The sequence below is a fragment of the Scyliorhinus torazame genome, chromosome 6, assembly GCF_047496885.1.
Source record: "Scyliorhinus torazame isolate Kashiwa2021f chromosome 6, sScyTor2.1, whole genome shotgun sequence".
Classification (NCBI taxonomy): Eukaryota; Metazoa; Chordata; class Chondrichthyes; order Carcharhiniformes; family Scyliorhinidae; genus Scyliorhinus; species Scyliorhinus torazame.
In genome coordinates, this window is record NC_092712.1 from 287,855,519 (window position 1) to 287,874,144 (window position 18,626).

General features: G+C 43.6%; 1 protein-coding gene across 1 annotated transcript; it reads left to right on the forward strand.

The window, feature by feature from the left end:
- Nucleotides 1–3,432: 3,432 nt before the first annotated feature.
- On the forward strand, nucleotides 3,433–17,472 carry LOC140425870 (collagen alpha-4(VI) chain-like). The gene is made up of 3 exons (XM_072510251.1): nucleotides 3,433–3,439; nucleotides 3,472–3,639; nucleotides 16,877–17,472. Exons 1-3 carry the CDS (start codon nucleotides 3,433–3,435, stop codon nucleotides 17,470–17,472), a joined length of 771 nt encoding a protein of 256 aa, XP_072366352.1.
- Nucleotides 17,473–18,626: the final 1,154 nt, after the last annotated feature.

The following is an 18,626-nucleotide window of genomic DNA, read 5'->3' on the forward strand; positions in this document are numbered from 1 at the left end:
CCAAGCACTGAACTTTACAATCGACTACTTTGATAGCTCAAAAGGGGGCCGGCCTGGAATACAACAATACCTCATACTGATTACAGATGGAGAGTCAGGCGATCATGTGTCTGAAGCTGCCAGAGCCATCAGAGATAGAGGGCTTAATGTTTTTGCCATCGGTATTGGCTCTGCTAATCATGCTGAGCTTGTGACGATTTCCGGATCCCATGAAAACGCATTTCATCTAGACAACTTTGATACCCTAAAGGACCTGGAAAAATGGATTTCATTTGAAGCACGCAGTCCAAATGGTGAGTTGAAAAAGTTTGAATATTACTTTTTAAGCTAGCAGATTGATTCCATGGTTGGAGAAAACTTTGAAGCCAGTGCTAGAACTGGGAGCCTTGCCCACTGGCAGTGGATTTGGGAATATCATGGATGCTTTGCTGTTCAATTTTCCAGTATGCGTTGCTCGGTAGCAAGTTTACCATCAGGGCTGACGTAGAAGATTAGGAACAACTGTGTAGTCTCCTCAGGATGGTGATAATTGTTGAGTTCCTTTTAATGCCAGAAGCCTGGCATACTTCAGCTAAGCAGCCACATTGAAAGGAGGAATTTTGAAAACCTTAATAACGAAACAGGTTCCTCTGACATGCGTCTAACGGTTTTGGTGGTTGATTTGGCAGTTCCAATGAACTTGACAGTTTATCCTCTTTTTTCCCCATGCACATTTATTCCTACTTTTAACAATTCCACCAAGCAGCTGGGCTTGAAGTAGGCAGGGTGAACTAACTGAATAGTTGTGAGCAAACTGATGCTTCACTCCCTTCAGAGGTTTCCCTTTGTGTGAGGTTGTTTCCCTCATACCCAGGTGATATCACCGAAGGAACTTGAGAACTAAGGAAGTGGGCAGGGACCAGCACAGGGATTGGGAGTGGAAAGATGGAGAGGAAAGTATGAAGGAAAAGTGAATGACAATGCTGGAAGGTGAGGAGAACTGAAAGAAAAGAAAAAAATTGGGGAAGAGATTTGGGGAGAGCAATTTGGAGAGGCATACGAGAGAGAGAGATAGAGAGAGTGAGGGGATTGGGGAAGTTGCAGGTAGAAAATTGGGGGTGCGGGGGAGGGAGAGAAAATATGGGTGGCAGAACTTTACTCTACAAGTATGCTCCTTCTGCACACCAATGTAAAAGTCAGAGGCAAGTGTGCTTCAAATGGCCAGCTCACCCGTCAGCCATTTAGATACAGTAGGGCCTTTAATTGGCTCAGCCAGAACTTCTGCCCCCATCCAAGTGGATATCCTGCCTCCGGGAGCTGCCATGCAATCAAATAGTTAGCAATGAGTGCTCTTATCCTGCAGCACCACCAGAACCGGTGGCCATTTCTGGGACTACACAGAGTCCCAAAGAAGTGAAGTAATACGGAGCCGAGCATTAGTTCAAGTTCAGGATCTTGCCGGCACCAGACACAGCCTCCGGTGGAGAGTTAAGGGGACCAGTTAGACAGTGAAACGGGCAAATGAAACCTGGAGGTGTGAAATGAGGAAATTAAACTATTTAGCTCCTTTGATGTGGTGAGGAGCAGACAATCATTGCAAGAGTGTTTTTAAACATTGTGGTTCGCATCAAAGAACTGTACTTGAGATGCATTCAAACGTTAAGGGAACAATAAATAAATCATCCATCACACAGTTATGCCTGAACCTGGAAACAGTCAATCACAGGCTAGTGAGGTCTTGCTCGGTGAAGCTAAATGGGTGCTTACAAAATTAATGGCTCTCAGGCAATGTGACGGTTTTGAAGTGCTGGGGGCTTTCTTGGAATCCTCTGACACTTGTAACAGCTGCTGTTTGAAAGGCTTTTGTCTAAGGGAGCAGCTTTTAGGAAAGGGAAAGTGTTTCATCATTGATTTTTCACTGCAATCCCTGACTTCTCTTCACAGCCCACTCTAAAACCAAGTGGCAGATACACCCAATTTAACTTCTGTAGATTCCTCCTCAATTCCCCCCAGATGTTTCTTACACTGTGAGCCAACTGGCCTCAATGGGCTCTGACTTCCACTCAAGTGTTTCACAAATTTAAGTCTTGAAAAGACATGCCTTAGAATCTTCGTCCAAAGAACGTTTTCCCTCAGCTCTTTCTTCCAGCAAGAAGTAATTTTGAGGATTGTAGAATCTCCTTCGAAGGATTTTCTATTTTGAATTGCCATGTGCTTTCAATCTTCCACACGATCTCTCAGGACACAGCCACCACAATAGATCACTGTTGCTTCACAGGCATTAAGATCTCACCAACCTTAGGATTACTTCAGATAACTGGCTTCTTGCTAGCCGACTCCATCATGACTGTACTTTTCAGCTGTCTTTAACTGGAGATTCTCTCTCTCTGTCCCTTCCTTTAACTTCAATGAACAGTACCTTTTTTCAATTTCCAGGTCCTTTGTTGTTTTGACTCCCATTTTCCTGGAACATCTCTTGTAATTCCAAGGTTTCTCGAACCATTTGTTCATTAGTCTCTGGGACTTGCTTCCTTCCCATGACTTCATTGTTCTGCTTCTCTGCTTCTGGCACAGTTGGCAGAGCTGTTTCTCCTCCAGCTACCTACCTCCAGCTGCCTTGGGTCCAGCCTTAACTAAATGCAAAAAGAATTTCAAACTTAAAGTGGCCCCTGGTTGTTAAGCAAATTCCAGTGCTCCTGTTTGGTTTTTAACATGGTAAACTCTCTAATCACAAAACAGTCAAAGTTTGAAATGAAACCAAACCTCCCAAACATGCAAACACCATTGCTTAGCGCAAATTAAACTTAAGTGTTCATCTTTATTTCAAAAAAAGATTTAATTATACCCACTAAATCTGTACCTTTGGGCCGGATTCTGCTGCCCGCCCGCCGCATGAATGCCAATGGTGTGCCACGTAGAATGGAGATGGGTTCCCAATGACCTCGTTCCTCATTTTCCTGTCACCAGGTGGACGCAGCCGGAGAACCACTACCTTTACTTCTAATATCCAACAATACAAACCTAGATTGCTTAAAACTCCCTCTCCTTCCTGGCACAAATGATGAAATTGCAAACAAATCTTTTTTATTTATTTTCCTGCAGCCGGCAGTAATCCAGAAGTGGCGGACATCATTTTCCTAATCGATGGATCAAGTAGTATACACTCGCAAAACTTTGAACAAGTAAAAGAAGCTATAATAAGCTTTATCAACAAAAATGAGTTTGGTAAAACCAGAGTCCAAATTGGTGTCATACAGTTCAGCACTAAGCCACGTTTGGAATTTCAGCTTGATCAATATGATGACAAAGCAGTATTACTGAAAGCTGTTCATCAGATTCAGCAGTTACATGGGGGTACAAATACCGGCCAAGCACTGAACTTTACAATCGGCTACTTTGATAGCTCAAAAGGGGGCCGGCCTGGAATACAACAATACCTCATACTGATTACAGATGGAGAGTCAGGTGATCAGGTGTCTGAAGCTGCCAGAGGCATCAGAGATAGAGGGCTTAATGTTTTTGCCATCGGTATTGGCGCTGCTAATCATGCTGAGCTTGTGACGATTTCAGGATCCCATGAAAAAGCATTTCATCTAGACAACTTTGATACCCTAAAGGACCTGGAAAAATGGATTTCATTTGAAGCACGCAGTCCAAATGGTGAGTTTAAAAAGTTTGAATTTTTCTTTTAAAACTAGCAGATTGATTTCATGGTTGGAGAAAACTTTGAAGCCAGTGCTATAATTGGGAGCCTTGCCACTGGCAATGGATTTGGGAATATCATGGATGCTTTGCTGTTCATCTTTCCAGTATGCGTTGATTGGTAGCAAATTTACCATCAGTGCAGACGTAGAAGATTAGGAACAACTGTGTTGTCTCCTCAAGATTGTGATAATTGTTGCGTTCCTTTTAATGCCAGGAGCCTGGCATACTTCAGCCAAGCAGTCACATTGAAAGTAAGAATTTTGAAAACCTTAACAACTTAACAGGCTTCTCCAACAGATGACGTTTAACCGTTTTGGTGGTTGATTTGTCAGTTCCAATAAACTTGACAGTTGATCCTCTTTTTTCCCCATGCACATTTATTCCTACTTTTAACAATTCCACCAAGCAGCTGGGCTTGAAGTAGGCAGGGTGAACTAACTGAATAGTTGTGAGCAAACTGATGCTTCACTCTCTTCAGAGGTTTCCCTTTGTGTGACATTGTTTCCCTCACACCCAGGTGATATCACCGAAGGAACTTTCATAGAATCATAGAATTCACAGTGCAGAAGGAGGCCATTCGGCCCATCGAGTCTGCACCGGCTCTTGGAAAGAGCACCCTACCGAAGGTCAACACCTCCATTCTATCCCCAGAACCCAGTAACCTCACCCAACACTAAGGGGAATTTTGGACACTAAGGGCAATTTATCATGGCCAATCCAGCTAACCTGCACATCTTTGGACTGTGGGAGGAACCCAGAGCACCCGGAGAAAACCCACGCACACACGGGGAGGATGTGCAGACTCCACACAGACAGTGACCCAAGCCGAAATCGAACCTGGGACCCTGGAGCTGTGAAGCAATTGTGCTATCCACAATGCTACCGTGCTGCCCTTTGAGAACTAAGGAAGTGGGCAGGGAACAGCACAGGGATTGGGAATTGAAAGATGGAGAGGAAAATATGAAGGTAAAGTGAATGACGAATCTGGAAGGTGAGGATAACTGAAAGAAAAGAAAAAAATTGGGGAAGAGATTTGGGGCGAGTAATTCGGAGAGGCAGACGAGAGAGAGAGATAGAGAGAGTGAGGGGATTGGGGAAGTTGCAGGAAGAAAATTTGGGGTGCGGGGGAGGGAGAGAAAATATGGGTGGCAGAACTTTAATCTACAAGTATGCTCCTTCTGCACACCAATGTAAAAGTCAGAGGCAAGTGTGCTTCAAATGGCCAGCTCTCCCGTCAGCCATTTAGATACAATAGGGCCTTTAATTGGCTCAGCCAGAACTTCTGCCCCCATCCAAGAGGATATCCTGCCTCCGGGAGCTGCCATGCAATCAAATAGTCAGCAGTGAGTGCTCTTATCCTGCAGCACCACCAGAACCAGTGGCTATTTCTGGGACTACACTGAGTCCCAAAGAAATGGAGTAGTACGGAGCCGGGCATTAGTTCAAGGTTGGCATCTTGCCGGGACCAGACACAGCCTCCGGTGCAGAGCTTAGGGGACCAGGTAGACAGGGAAAGGGGCACACGAAACCTGGAAGTGAGAAATGAGGAAATGAAGCAATTTAGCTCCTTTAATGTGGTGAGGAACAGACAATCATTGCAAGAGTGTTTGCAAACATTGTGGTTCGCATCAAAGAACTGTACTTGAGATGCATTCAAACGTGAAGGGAAAAATAAATAAATAATCCATGACACAGTTATGCCTGAACCTGGAAACAGTCAATCACAGGCTAGTGTTTCACAAATTTAACTCTTGAAAAGACATGCCTTAGAATCTTCGTCCAAACAACGTTTTCCCTCAGCTCTTTCTTCCAGCAAGAAGTAATTTTGAGGATTGTAGAATCTCCTTAGAAGGATTTTCTATTTTGAATTGCCATGTGCTTTCAATCTTCCACACGATCTCTAAGGACACAGCTACAACAACAGATCACTATTGCTTCACAGGCATTAAGATATCACCAACCTTACGATTACTTCAGATAACTGGCTTGTCGCTAGCCAACTCCATCAGGTCTGTACTTTTCAGCTGTCTTTAACTGGAGACTCTCTCTCTTTCTCTTTCCCTTGCTTTAACTTCAATGAACAGTACCTTTTTTCAATTGCCCGTTCCTTTGTTCTTTTGAGTTCAGTTTACCTGGAACATCTCTTGTAATTCCTAGGTTTCTCGAACTATCTGTTCATTAGTTTCTGGGACTTGCTTCCTTCCCATGACTTCATTGTTCTGCTTCTCTGCTTCTGGCACAGTTGGCAGAGCTGTTTCTCCTCCAGCTACCTACCTCCAGCAGCCTTGGGTCCAGCCTTAACTAAATGCAAAAAGTCTTTCTAACTTAAAGTGGCCCCTGGTTGTGAACCAAATTCCAGTGCTCCTGTTTGATTTTTAACAATGTAAACTCTCTAATAACAATACAGACAAAGTTTGAAATGAAACCAAACCTCCCAAACATGCAAGCACCATTGCTTAGCGCAAATTAAACTGAAGTGTTAAACTTTATTTCAAAAAAACATTTAATTATACTCACTTAAATCTGTACCTTTGGGCCGGATTCTGCTGCCCGCCCGCCGCATGAACGCCAACGGTGTGCCACGTAGAATGGAGATGCGTTCTCCAATGACCTCGTTCCTCATTTTCCTGTCGCCAGGTGAACGCAGCCGGAGAAACACTACCTTTACTTCTAATATCCAACAATACAAACATAGATTGCTTAAAACTCCCTCTCCTTCCTGGCACAAATGATGAAATTGCAAACAAATCTTTTTTGTTTTATTTCCCTGCAGCGGGCAGTAATCCAGAAGTGGCGGACATCATTTTCCTAATCGATGGATCAAGTAGTATACACTCTCAAAACTTTGAACAAGTAAAAGAAGCTATAATAAGCTTTATCAACAAAAATGAGTTTGGTAAAACCAGAGTCCAAATTGGCATCATACAGTTCAGCACTAAGCCACGTTTGGAATTTCAGCTTGATCAATATGATGACAAAGCAGTATTACTGAAAGCTGTTCATCAGATTCAGCAGTTACATGGGGGTACAAATACCGGCCAAGCACTGAACTTTACAATCGACTACTTTGATAGCTCAAAAGGGGGCCGGCCTGGAATACGACAATACCTCATACTGATTACAGATGGAGAGTCAGGCGATCATGTGTCTGAAGCTGCCAGAGCCATCAGAGATAGAGGGCTTAATGTTTTTGCCATCGGTATTGGCTCTGCTAATCATGCTGAGCTTGTGACGATTTCCGGATCCCATTAAAACGCATTTCATCTAGACAACTTTGATACCCTAAAGGACCTGGAAAAATGGATTTCATTTGAAGCACACAGTCCAAATGGTGAGTTGAAAAATTTTGAATATTACTTTTTAAACTAGCAGATTGATTCCATGGTTGGAGAAAACTTTGAAGCCAGTGCTAGAATTGGGAGCCTTGCCCACTGGCAGTGAGTGGATTTGGGAATATCATGGATGCTTTGCTGTTCCAATTTTCCAGTATGCGTTGATTGGTAGCAAATTTACCATCAGGGCAGACGTAGAAGATTAGGAACAACTGTGTAGTCTCCTCAAGATTGTGATAATTGTTGAGTTCCTTTTAATGCCAGAAGCCTGACATACTTCACGCAAGCAGCCACATTGAAAGGAATAATTTTGAAAACCTTAATAACTTAACAGGTTCCTCCAACAGATGACGTCTAACGCTTTTGGTGGTTGATTTGTCAGTTCCAATGAACTTGACAGTTTATCCTCTTTTTTCCCCATGCGCATTTATTCCTACTTTTCACAATTCCACCAAGCAGCTGGGCTTGAAGTAGGCAGGGTGAAATAACTGAATGGTTGTGAGCAAACTGATGCTTCACTCCCTTCAGAGGTTTCCCTTTGTGTGAGGTTGTTTCCCTCATACCCAGGTGATATCACCGAAGGAACTTGAGAACTAAGGAAGTGGGCAGGGACCAGCACAGGGATTGGGAGTGGAAAGATGGAGATGAAAGTATGAAGGAAAAGTGAATGACAATGCTGGAAGGTGAGGAGAACTGAAAGAAAAGAAAAAAATTGGGGAAGAGATTTGGGGAGAGCAATTTGGAGAGGCATACGAGAGAGAGAGATAGAGAGAGTGAGGGGATTGGGGAAGTTGCAGGTAGAAAATTGGGGGTGCGGGGGAGGGAGAGAAAATATGGGTGGCAGAACTTTACTCTACAAGTATGCTCCTTCTGCACACCAATGTAAAAGTCAGAGGCAAGTGTGCTTCAAATGGCCAGCTCACCCGTCAGCCATTTAGATACAATAGGGCCTTTAATTGGCTCAGCCAGAACTTCTGCCCCCATCCAAGTGGATATCCTGCCTCCGGGAGCTGCCATGCAATCAAATAGTCAGCAATGAGTGCTCTTATCCTGCAGCACCACCAGAACCGGTGGCCATTTCTGGGACTACACAGAGTCCCAAAGAAGTGAAGTAATACGGAGCCGAGCATTAGTTCAAGTTCAGGATCTTGCCGGCACCAGACACAGCCTCCGGTGGAGAGTTAAGGGGACCAGTTAGACAGTGAAACGGGCAAATGAAACCTGGAGGTGAGAAATGAGGAAATTAAACTATTTAGCTCCTTTGATGTGGTGAGGAGCAGACAATCATTGCAAGCGTGTTTGTAAACATTGTGGTTCGCATCAAAGAACTGTACTTGAGATGCATTCAAACGTGAAGGGAACAATAAATAAATCATCCATCAGACAGTTATGCCTGAACCTGGAAACAGTCAATCACAGGCTAGTGAGGTCTTGCTCGGTGAAGCTAAATGGGTGCTTACAAAATTAATGGCTCTCAGGGAATGTGACGGTTTTGAAGTGCTGGGGGCTTTCTTGGAATCCTCTGACACTTGTAACAGCTGCTGTTTGAAAGGCTTTTGTCTAAGGGAGCAGCTTTTAGGAAAGGGAAAGTGTTTCATCATTGATTTTTCACTGCAATCCCTGACTTCTCTTCACAGCCCACTCTAAAACCAAGTGGCAGATACACCCAATTTAACTTCTGTAGATTCCACCTCAATTCCCCCCAGATGTTTCTTACACTGTGAGCCAACTGGCCTCAATGGGCTCTGACTTCCACTCAAGTGTTTCACAAATTTAAGTCTTGAAAAGACATGCCTTAGAATCTTCGTCCAAAGAACGTTTTCCCTCAGCTCTTTCTTCCAGCAAGAAGTAATTTTGAGGATTGTAGAATCTCCTTCGAAGGATTTTCTATTTTGAATTGCCATGTGCTTACAATCTTCCACACGATCTCTAAGGACACAGCCACCACAATAGATCACTGTTGCTTCACAGGCATTAAGATATCACCAACCTTAGGATTACTTCAGATAACTGGCTTCTTGCTAGCCGACTCCATCAGGTCTGTACTTTTCAGCAATCTTTAAATGGAGACTCTCTCTCTCTCTCTGTCCCTTCCTTTAACTTCAATGAACAGTACCTTTTTACAATTTCCAGGTCCTTTGTTGTTTTGACCCCCATTTTCCTGGAACATCTCTTGTAATTCCAAGGTTTCTCGAACCATTTGTTCATTAGTCTCTGGGACTTGCTTCCTTCCCATGACTTCATTGTTCTGCTTCTCTGCTTCTGGCACAGTTGGGAGAGCTGTTTCTCCTCCAGCTACCTACCTCCAGCTGCCTTGGGTCCAGCCTTAACTAAATGCAAAAAGAATTTCAAACTTAAAGTGGCCCCTGGTTGCTAAGCAAATTCCAGTGCTCCTGTTTGGTTTTTAACATGGTAAACTCTCTAATCACAAAACAGTCAAAGTTTGAAATGAAACCAAACCTCCCAAACATGCAAACACCATTGCTTAGCGCAAATTAAACTTAAGTGTTCAACTTTATTTCAAAAAAAGATTTAATTATACTCACTAAATCTGTACCTTTGGGCCGGATTCTGCTGCCCGCCCGCCGCATGAATGCCAATGGTGTGCCACGTAGAATGGAGATGGGTTCCCAATGACCTCGTTCCTCATTTTCCTGTCACCAGGTGGACGCAGCCGGAGAACCACTACCTTTACTTCTAATATCCAACAATACAAACCTAGATTGCTTAAAACTCCCTCTCCTTCCTGGCACAAATGATGAAATTGCAAACAAATCTTTTTTGATTTATTTCCCTGCAGCGGGCAGTAATCCAGAAGTGGCGGACATCATTTTCCTAATCGATGGATCAAGTAGTATACACTCTCAAAACTTTGAACAAGTAAAAGAAGCTATAATAAGCTTTATCAACAAAAATGAGATTGGTAAAACCAGAGTCCAAATTGGTGTCATACAGTTCAGCACTGAGCCACGTTTGGAATTTCAGCTTGATCAATATGATGACAAAGCAGTATTACTGAAAGCTGTTCATCAGATTCAGCAGTTACATGGGGGTACAAATACCGGCCAAGCACTGAACTTTACAATCGGCTACTTTGATAGCTCAAAAGGGGGCCGGCCTGGAATACAACAATACCTCATACTGATTACAGATGGAGAGTCAGGTGATCAGGTGTCTGAAGCTGCCAGAGCCATCAGAGATAGAGGGCTTAATGTTTTTGCCATCGGTATTGGCGCTGCTAATCATGCTGAGCTTGTGACGATTTCAGGATCCCATGAAAAAGCATTTCATCTAGACAACTTTGATACCCTAAAGGACCTGGAAAAATGGATTTCATTTGAAGCACGCAATCCAAATGGTGAGTTGAAAAAGTTTGAATTTTTCTTTTTAAACTAGCAGATTGATTCCATGGTTGGAGAAAACTTTGAAGCCAGTGCTAGAATTGGGAGCCTTGCCACTGGCAATGGATTTGGGAATATCATGGATGCTTTGCTGTTCATCTTTCCAGTATGCGTTGATTGGTAGCAAATTTACCATCAGTGCAGACGTAGAAGATTAGTAACAACTGTGTTGTCTCCTCAAGATTGTGATAATTGTTGCGTTCCTTTTAATGCCAGGAGCCTGGCATACTCAGCCAAGCAGTCACATTGAAAGTAAGAATTTTGAAAACCTTAACAACTTAACAGGCTTCTCCAACAGATGACGTTTAACCGTTTTGGTGGTTGATTTGTCAGTTCCAATAAACTTGACAGTTGATCCTCTTTTTTCCCCATGCACATTTATTCCTACTTTTAACAATTCCACCAAGCAGCTGGGCTTGAAGTAGGCAGGGTGAACTAACTGAATAGTTGTGAGCAAACTGATGCTTCACTCTCTTCAGAGGTTTCCCTTTGTGTGACATTGTTTCCCTCACACCCAGGTGATATCACCGAAGGAACTTTCATAGAATCATAGAATTCACAGTGCAGAAGGAGGCCATTCGGCCCATCGAGTCTGCACCGGCTCTTGGAAAGAGCACCCTACCGAAGGTCAACACCTCCATTCTATCCCCAGAACCCAGTAACCTCACCCAACACTAAGGGGAATTTTGGACACTAAGGGCAATTTATCATGGCCAATCCAGCTAACCTGCACATCTTTGGACTGTGGGAGGAAACCAGAGCACCCGGAGGAAACCCACGCACACACGGGGAGGATGTGCAGACTCCACACAGACAGTGACCCAAGCCGAAATCGAACCTGGGACCCTGGAGCTGTGAAGCAATTGTGCTATCCACAATGCTACCGTGCTGCCCTTTGAGAACTAAGGAAGTGGGCAGGGAACAGCACAGGGATTGGGAATTGAAAGATGGAGAGGAAAATATGAAGGTAAAGTGAATGACGAATCTGGAAGGTGAGGATAACTGAAAGAAAAGAAAAAAATTGGGGAAGAGATTTGGGGCGAGTAATTCGGAGAGGCAGACGAGAGAGAGAGATAGAGAGAGTGAGGGGATTGGGGAAGTTACAGGAAGAAAATTGGGGGTGCGGGGAAGGGAGAGAAAATATGGCAGGCAGAACGTAAGTCTACGAGTATGGTCCTTCCGCACACCAATATAAAAGTCAGAGGCAAGTGTGCTTCAAATGGCCAGCTCACTCTTCAGCCATTTAACTACAATAGGGCCTTTAATTTGCTCATCCAGAACTTCTGCCCCCATCCAAGAAGATATCCTTCCTCCGGGAGCTGCCATGCAATCAGATAGTCAGCAGTGAGTGCTCTTATCCTGCAGCACCACCAGAACCAGTGGCTATTTCTGGGACTACACTGAGTCCCAAAGAAGTGGAGTAGTACAGAGCCGGGCATTAGTTCAATGTCGGCATCTTGCCGGGACCAGACACAGCCTCCGGTGCAGAGCTTAGGGGACCAGGTAGACAGGGAAAGGGGCAAATGAAACCTGGAAGTGAGAAATGAGGAACTGAAGCAATTTAGCTCCTTTGATGTGGTGAGGAACAGACAATCATTGCAAGAGTGTTTGCAAACATTGTGGTTCGCATCAAAGAACTGTACTTGAGATGCATTCAAACGTGAAAGGAAAAATAAATAAATAATCCATCACACAGTTATGCCTGAACCTGGAAACAGTCAATCACAGGCTAGTGAGGCTTGCTCGGTTAAACTAAAAGGGTGCTTACAAAATTAATGGCTCTCAGGGAATGTGAGGGTTTTCAAGTGCTGGGACTTTCTTGGAATCCTCTGACACTTATAACAGCTGCTGTTTGAAAGGCTTTTGTCTAAGGGAGGAGCTTTTAGGAAAGAGAAAGTGTTTCATCATTGATTTTTCATTGCTCTCCCTGACTTCTCTTCACAGCCCACTCTGAAACCAAGTGGCAGATGACACCCAATCAAACTTCTGTAGATTCCACCTCAATTTCCCCCAGATGTTTCTTACACTGTGAGCCAACTGGCCTCAATGGACTCTGACTTCTACTCAAGTGTTTCACAAATTTAACTCTTGAAAAGACATGCCTTAGATTCTTCGTCCAAACAACGTTTTCCCTCAGCTCTTTCTTCCAGCAAGAAGTAATTTTGAGGATTGTAGAATCTCCTTAGAAGGATTTTCTATTTTGAATTGCCATGTGCTTTCAATCTTCCACACGATCTCTAAGGACACAGCCACAACAATAGATCACTATTGCTTCACAGGCATTAAGATATCACCAACCTTAGGATCACTTCAGATAACTGGCTTGTCGCTAGCCGACTCCATCAGGCCTGTACTTTTCAGCTGTCTTTAACTGGAGACTCTCTCTCTCTCTCTCATTCCCTTGCTTTAACTTCAATGAACAGTACCTTTTTTCAATTGCCAGTTCCTTTGTTCTTTTGAGTTCAGTTTACCTGGAACATCTCTTGTAATTCCTAGGTTTCTCGAACTATCTGTTCATTAGTTTCTGGGACTTGCTTCCTTCCCATGACTTCATTGTTCTGCTTCTCTGCTTCTGGCACAGTTGGGAGAGCTGTTTCTCCTCCAGCTACCTACCTCCAGCAGCCTTGGGTCCAGCCTTAACTAAATGCAAAAAGTCTTTCTAACTTAAAGTGGCCCCTGGTTGTGAACCAAATTCCAGTGCTCCTGTTTGATTTTTAACAATGTAAACTCTCTAATAACAATACAGACAAAGTTTGAAATGAAACCAAACCTCCCAAACATGCAAGCACCATTGCTTAGCGCAAATTAAACTGAAGTGTTAAACTTTATTTCAAAAAAACATTTAATTATACTCACTTAAATCTGTACCTTTGGGCCGGATTCTGCTGTCCGCCCGCCGCATGAACGCCAACGGTGTGCCACGTAGAATGGAGATGCGTTCTCCAATGACCTCGTTCCTCATTTTCCTGTCGCCAGGTGAACGCGGCCGGAGAAACACTACTTTTACTTCTAATATCCAACAATACAAACATAGATTGCTTAAAAGTCCCTCTGCTTCCTGGCACAAATGATGAAATTGCAAACAAATCTTTTTTGTTTTATTTCCCTGCAGCGGGCAGTAATCCAGAAGTGGCGGACATCATTTTCCTAATCGATGGATCAAGTAGTATACACTCTCAAAACTTTGAACAAGTAAAAGAAGCTATAATAAGCTTTATCAACAAAAATGAGTTTGGTAAAACCAGAGTCCAAATTGGCATCATACAGTTCAGCACTAAGCCACGTTTGGAATTTCAGCTTGATCAATATGATGACAAAGCAGTATTACTGAAAGCTGTTCATCAGATTCAGCAGTTACATGGGGGTACAAATACCGGCCAAGCACTGAACTTTACAATCGACTACTTTGATAGCTCAAAAGGGGGCCGGCCTGGAATACAACAATACCTCATACTGATTACAGATGGAGAGTCAGGCGATCATGTGTCTGAAGCTGCCAGAGCCATCAGAGATAGAGGGCTTAATGTTTTTGCCATCGGTATTGGCTCTGCTAATCATGGTGAGCTTGTGACGATTTCAGGATCCCATGAAAAAGCATTTCATCTAGACAACTTTGATACCCTAAAGGACCTGGAACAATGGATTTCATTTGAAGCACACAGTCCAAATGGTGAGTTGAGAAATTTTGAATATTACTTTTTAAACTAGCAGATTGATTCCATGGTTGGAGAAAACTTTGAAGCCAGTGCTAGAATTGGGAGCCTTGCCCACTGGCAGTGAGTGGATTTGGGAATATCATGGATGCTTTGCTGTTCAATTTTCCAGTATGCGTTGATTGGTAGCAAATTTACCATCAGGGCAGACGTAGAAGATTAGGAACAACTGTGTAGTCTCCTCAAGATTGTGATAATTGTTGAGTTCCTTTTAATGCCAGAAGCCTGGCATACTTCAGCCAAGCAGCCACATTGAAAGGAATAATTTTGAAAACCTTAATAACTTAACAGGTTCCTCCAACAGATGACGTCTAACGGTTTTGGTGGTTGATTTGTCAGTTCCAATGAACTTGACAGTTTATCCTCTTTTTTCCCCATGCACATTTATTCCTACTTTTCACAATTCCACCAAGCAGCTGGGCTTGAAGTAGGCAGGGTGAAATAACTGAATGGTTGTGAGCAAACTGATGCTTCACTCCCTTCAGAGGTTTCCCTTTGTGTGAGGTTGTTTCCCTCATACCCAGGTGATATCACCGAAGGAACTTGAGAACTAAGGAAGTGGGCAGGGACCAGCACAGGGATTGGGAGTGGAAAGATGGAGAGGAAAGTATGAAGGAAAAGTGAATGACAATGCTGCAAGGTGAGGAGAACTGAAAGAAAAGAAAAAAATTGGGGAAGAGATTTGGGGAGAGCAATTTGGAGAGGCATACGAGAGAGAGAGATAGAGAGAGTGAGGGGATTGGGGAAGTTGCCGGAAGAAAATTGGGGGTGCGGGGGAGGGAGAGAAAATATGGGTGGCAGAACTTTACTCTACAAGTATGCTCCTTCTGCACACCAATGTAAAAGTCAGAGGCAAGTGTGCTTCAAATGGCCAGCTCACCCGTCAGCCATTTAGATACAATAGGGCCTTTAATTGGCTCAGCCAGAACTTCTGCCCCCATCCAAGTGGAATCCGGGAGCTGCCATGCAATCAAATAGTCAGCAATGAGTGCTCTTATCCTGCAGCACCACCAGAACCGGTGGCCACTTCTGGGACTACACAGAGTCCCAAAGAAGTGAAGTAATACGGAGCCGAGCATTAGTTCAAGTTCAGGATCTTGCCGGCACCAGACACAGCCTCCGGTGGAGAGTTAAGGGGACCAGTTAGACAGTGAAACGGGCAAATGAAACCTGGAGGTGAGAAATGAGGAAATTAAACTATTTAGCTCCTTTGATGTGGTGAGGAGCAGACAATCATTGCAAGCATGTTTGTAAACATTGTGGTTCGCATCAAAGAACTGTACTTGAGATGCATTCAAACGTGAAGGGAACAATAAATAAATAATCCATCACACAGTTATGCCTGAACCTGGAAACAGTCAATCACAGGCTAGTGAGGTCTTGCTCGGTGAAGCTAAATGGGTGCTTACAAAATTAATGGCTCTCAGGGAATGTGACGGTTTTGAAGTGCTGGGGGCTTTCTTGGAATCCTCTGACACTTGTAACAGCTGCTGTTTGAAAGGCTTTTGTCTAAGGGAGGAGCTTTTAGGAAAGAGAAAGTGTTTCATCATTGATTTTTCATTGCTATCCCTGACTTCTCTTCACAGCCCACTCTGAAACCAAGTGGCAGATGACACCCAATCAAACTTCTGTAGATTCCACCTCAATTTCCCCCAGATGTTTCTTACACTGTGAGCCAACTGGCCTCAATGGACTCTGACTTCTACTCAAGTGTTTCACAAATTTAACTCTTGAAAAGACATGCCTTAGATTCTTCGTCCAAACAACGTTTTCCCTCAGCTCTTTCTTCCAGCAAGAAGTAATTTTGAGGATTGTAGAATCTCCTTCGAAGGATTTTCTATTTTGAATTGCCATGTGCTTTCAATCTTCCACACGATCTCTAAGGACACAGCCTCCACAATAGATCACTGTTGCTTCACAGGCATTAAGATCTCACCAACCTTAGGATTACTTCAGATAACTGGCTTCTTGCTAGCCGACTCCATCAGGTCTGTACTTTTCAGCTGTCTTTAACTGGAGATTCTCTCTCTCTGTCCCTTCCTTTAACGTCAATGAACAGTACCTTTTTTCAATTTCCAGGTCCTTTGTTGTTTTGACTCCCATTTTCCTGGAACATCTCTTGTAATTCCAAGGTTTCTCGAACCATTTGTTCGTTAGTCTCTGGGACTTGCTTCCTTCCCATGACTTCATTGTTCTGCTTCTCTGCTTCTGGCACAGTTGGGAGAGCTGTTTCTCCTCCAGCTACCTACCTCCAGCTGCCTTGGGTCCAGCCTTAACTAAATGCAAAAAGAATTTCAAACTTAAAGTGGCCCCTGGTTGCTAAGCAAATTCCAGTGCTCCTGTTTGGTTTTTAACATGGTAAACTCTCTAATCACAAAACAGTCAAAGTTTGAAATGAAACCAAACCTCCCAAACATGCAAACACCATTGCTGAGCGCAAATTAAACTTAAGTGTTCAACTTTATTTCAAAAAAAGATTGAATTATACTCACTAAATCTGTACCTTTGGGCCGGATTCTGCTGCCCGCCCGCCGCATGAATGCCAATGGTGTGCCACGTAGAATGGAGATGGGTTCCCAATGACCTCGTTCCTCATTTTCCTGTCACCAGGTGGACGCAGCCGGAGAACCACTACCTTTACTTCTAATCTCCAACTATACAAACATAGATTGCTTAAAACTCCCTCTCCTTCCTGGCACAAATGATGAAATTGCAAACAAATCTTTTTTGATTTATTTTCCTGCAGCCGGCAGTAATCCAGAAGTGGCGGACATCATTTTCCTAATCGATGGATCAAGTAGTATACGCTCTCAAGACTTTGAAAAAGTAAAATCAGCTATAGAAACCTTTATCAACAAAAATGAGTTTGGTAAAACCAGAGTCCAAATTGGTGTCATACAGTTCAGCACTAAGCCACGTTTGGAATTTCAGCTTGATCAATATGATGACAAAGCAGTATTACTGAAAGCTGTTCATCAGATTCAACAGTTACATGGGGGTACAAATACCGGCCAAGCACTGAACTTTACAATCGACTACTTTGATAGCTCAAAAGGGGGCCGGCCTGGAATACAACAATACCTCATACTGATTACAGATGGAGAGTCAGGTGATCAGGTGTCTGAAGCTGCCAGAGCCATCAGAGATAGAGGGCTTAATGTTTTTGCCATCGGTATTGGCGCTGCTAATCATGCTGAGCTTGTGACGATTTCAGGATCCCATGAAAAAGCATTTCATCTAGACAACTTTGATACCCTAAAGGACCTGGAAAAATGGATTTCATTTGAAGCACGCAATCCAAATGGTGAGTTGAAAAAGTTTGAATTTTTCTTTTTAAACTAGCAGATTGATTCCATGGTTGGAGAAAACTTTGAAGCCAGTGCTAGAATTGGGAGCCTTGCCACTGGCAATGGATTTGGGAATATCATGGATGCTTTGCTGTTCATCTTTCCAGTATGCGTTGATTGGTAGCAAATTTACCATCAGTGCAGACGTAGAAGATTAGTAACAACTGTGTTGTCTCCTCAAGATTGTGATAATTGTTGCGTTCCTTTTAATGCCAGGAGCCTGGCATACTTCAGCCAAGCAGTCACATTGAAAGTAAGAATTTTGAAAACCTTAACAACTTAACAGGCTTCTCCAACAGATGACGTTTAACCGTTTTGGTGGTTGATTTGTCAGTTCCAATAAACTTGACAGTTGATCCTCTTTTTTCCCCATGCACATTTATTCCTACTTTTAACAATTCCACCAAGCAGCTGGGCTTGAAGTAGGCAGGGTGAACTAACTGAATAGTTGTGAGCAAACTGATGCTTCACTCTCTTCAGAGGTTTCCCTTTGTGTGACATTGTTTCCCTCACACCCAGGTGATATCACCGAAGGAACTTTCATAGAATCATAGAATTCACAGTGCAGAAGGAGGCCATTCGGCCCATCGAGTCTGCACCGGCTCTTGGAAAGAGCACCCTACCGAAGGTCAACACCTCCATTCTATCCCCAGAACCCAGTAACCTCACCCAACACTAAGGGGAATTTTGGACACTAAGGGCAATTTATCATGGCCAATCCAGCTAACCTGCACATCTTTGGACTGTGGGAGGAAACCAGAGCACCCGGAGAAAACCCACGCACACACGGGGAGGATGTGCAGACTCCACACAGACAGTGACCCAAGCCGAAATCGAACCTGGGACCCTGGAGCTGTGAAGCAATTGTGCTATCCACAATGCTACCGTGCTGCCCTTTGAGAACTAAGGAAGTGGGCAGGGAACAGCACAGGGATTGGGAATTGAAAGATGGAGAGGAAAATATGAAGGTAAAGTGAATGACGAATCTGGAAGGTGAGGATAACTGAAAGAAAAGAAAAAAATTGGGGAAGAGATTTGGGGCGAGTAATTCGGAGAGGCAGACGAGAGAGAGAGATAGAGAGAGTGAGGGGATTGGGGAAGTTACAGGAAGAAAATTGGGGGTGCGGGGAAGGGAGAGAAAATATGGCA